The sequence below is a fragment of the Octopus bimaculoides genome, chromosome 2, assembly GCF_001194135.2.
Source record: "Octopus bimaculoides isolate UCB-OBI-ISO-001 chromosome 2, ASM119413v2, whole genome shotgun sequence".
Lineage (NCBI taxonomy): Eukaryota > Metazoa > Mollusca > Cephalopoda > Octopoda > Octopodidae > Octopus > Octopus bimaculoides.
This window is the reverse complement of record NC_068982.1, coordinates 71,636,881-71,639,015: the sequence shown is the minus strand read 5'-3', so window position 1 is coordinate 71,639,015 and position 2,135 is coordinate 71,636,881. Positions and strand designations below refer to the sequence as shown.

General features: G+C 35.5%; 1 protein-coding gene across 1 annotated transcript in view; it reads right to left on the bottom strand.

Moving 5' to 3' along the window:
- LOC106867786 (axin-1) overlaps positions 1 to 2,135 on the bottom strand; it is an 83,590-nt gene that overhangs the window by 5,429 nt on the left and 76,026 nt on the right. The window contains exon 7 of the mRNA XM_052965851.1: positions 968 to 1,111. Within this exon, the coding sequence (XP_052821811.1) occupies positions 968 to 1,111 (144 nt within the window). The remainder of the gene's footprint in view (positions 1 to 967; positions 1,112 to 2,135) is intronic.

Here is a 2,135-nt window from a genome sequence, read left to right as displayed (position 1 = left end):
CCCAAGATGCCACGCAGTGGGACTGAACACGGGACCATGTGGTTGGTAAGCAAGCTACTTACCACACAGCCACTCCTACGCCTACTGGTAGATAAATGATAGATAAAAATGTGTGATACCAGCTTCACCAACTGTATATTTTAATGAATCAACTCTTTGACAAACAAACCAATGAACAGTAAATAGCAGCTGAATTCTTCTGAAATCACTATATCAATGCTCCAAGGAAAATACATTTTCTATCATGTAAGAGATAGATACACAATGTTCACAGGAAAAGTATGTAATGGTCAATCATTCTTGCAGCACCCAACATAAAGTCCTCAGTGGGTAGCTTATTTTATTAAGCCTCCAAACGACTGCAAAGATAATCTCCCCACAGGATTTCAACTGCCAATGTAAGGGGCTGCTACTAAATACTATAAATATTTTGTTTGATGCTTCACCAATTCTGCTAGTAGTGTAACTTTGATAGGGTAAAAAATCCAAACTTTATACTGAAACTAATTCCACAGATAGACATCATCATCACAATCATTTTAATACCCATTTTTTTCATGCTTGCTTAGTTGGACAGAGTTTATAGAGATAGATTTTCTTTGGTTGGATGCTCTTCTTCTTGTCAACCATTTCCAGTTTTCAAGCAATATGTCTTCAAGGCCAGACAAAGCTTTGCAGAAGGTTGCAAATGAATGACATTCATTTACAAACACTCATGTAAATTCCGAGACAAGGAAACAAAAACATAATGAGCTTCTCTCAGGTTCCATCTACCAAATACTTTTTCACAGGTCCTTTGGTCAGCTTGAGGCTATAAAAGACAGTTGCCCAATGTACCATGCAGAAGAACTGAACCCCAAACCATGTGATAACCAATTCTAAAACATAATTTGGCATAGCAGACAACAGTTCACTTTACTTCAAAAAAAAAAAAAAAAAAATGTAGAGATTATATCATAATACTCACCCTTGTTTTTGAAGCTGAGGAGACCCAGTGGTCGGTACTGGAGTTTTGTGAGTGTGAGAACGTTTGTGGGAAGAACTTTTATCTGACTCCGTATGTGAAGAACTGCTCGCATACCTGTCACTGGCCATTATCCACTGTAATACCCTGACGAGATAAAAACAGTATTATTTATTTGTTGTTGTGTTCAGATGACTTTTTTTATTTATTTATCAACATTGTAAAACTAAATTAGGGGCACAATATATAACACGAATACGATATATGCAAACCAATTATGTGTGCAGATATATATATATATACTTGCATACACCTGGATAAGTATAGCTAAAGAGACACAGAACATGAAATGTAAGATAAATGAAGAATATGACTGATACGTCACAATCCTTAATATTGTCCCCCAAAATTACATGTTTTCAAACGATAAAGCAACAGAGAACAGTCACGAAAGAAAACTCTCAAACAACTTACAATGAAGACTAAACATACAAATTCAAAACTGAATTACTATGAAGAGCAATGAACTTTTTAAAGGAATGTTCAATAAAAAGTGTACATATTTTATCCTTGTTTAATGCAGAAGAGACTTAATAGCTATTTCGTATGAGCGAGAGGTGGGGGGCGCCTTCAGATATCTCGTGTACACAGGTGAAACATTGAAACGCTTCTACACCCACCTACTTTGAGTGTGTTTAATTTTCATCTTTCATAGCTTTATTTCTTCAATAAGAAATCTCTCTCTTTCTCTCCCACACACACAATTATTTGAACCACAAAGGGGCCTTGGACATCACTGATGCTTGTTGTCAAGGATGCAAGCAATAAAAATATATAGAAACGCCCTCAAAAAGTGATTTTGCTACTACATGCACAAACATGTGAGAAAAACGCTGCCATAGAAATTACCACAAACAAGAAACTTTGTCAAATGTTACAGACAAACAAGATGGAATACATATAGACCTCAGTTCTTGAAAATAAAATGTTATAATTTATTAAAAAAAATAAATAACCAAAAGAAATTTAAAGATCGATAAACAAGTTCGACAAAAGGGAACCTCCTTTCATAGCACAAAGCCCGTCCTCAGTGAGTTTACTTCTAATTAAAAATGGTATTATTTTACCGCAGAGAGAGAGAGAGAGAGAGAGAGAGAGAGAGAGAGAGAGA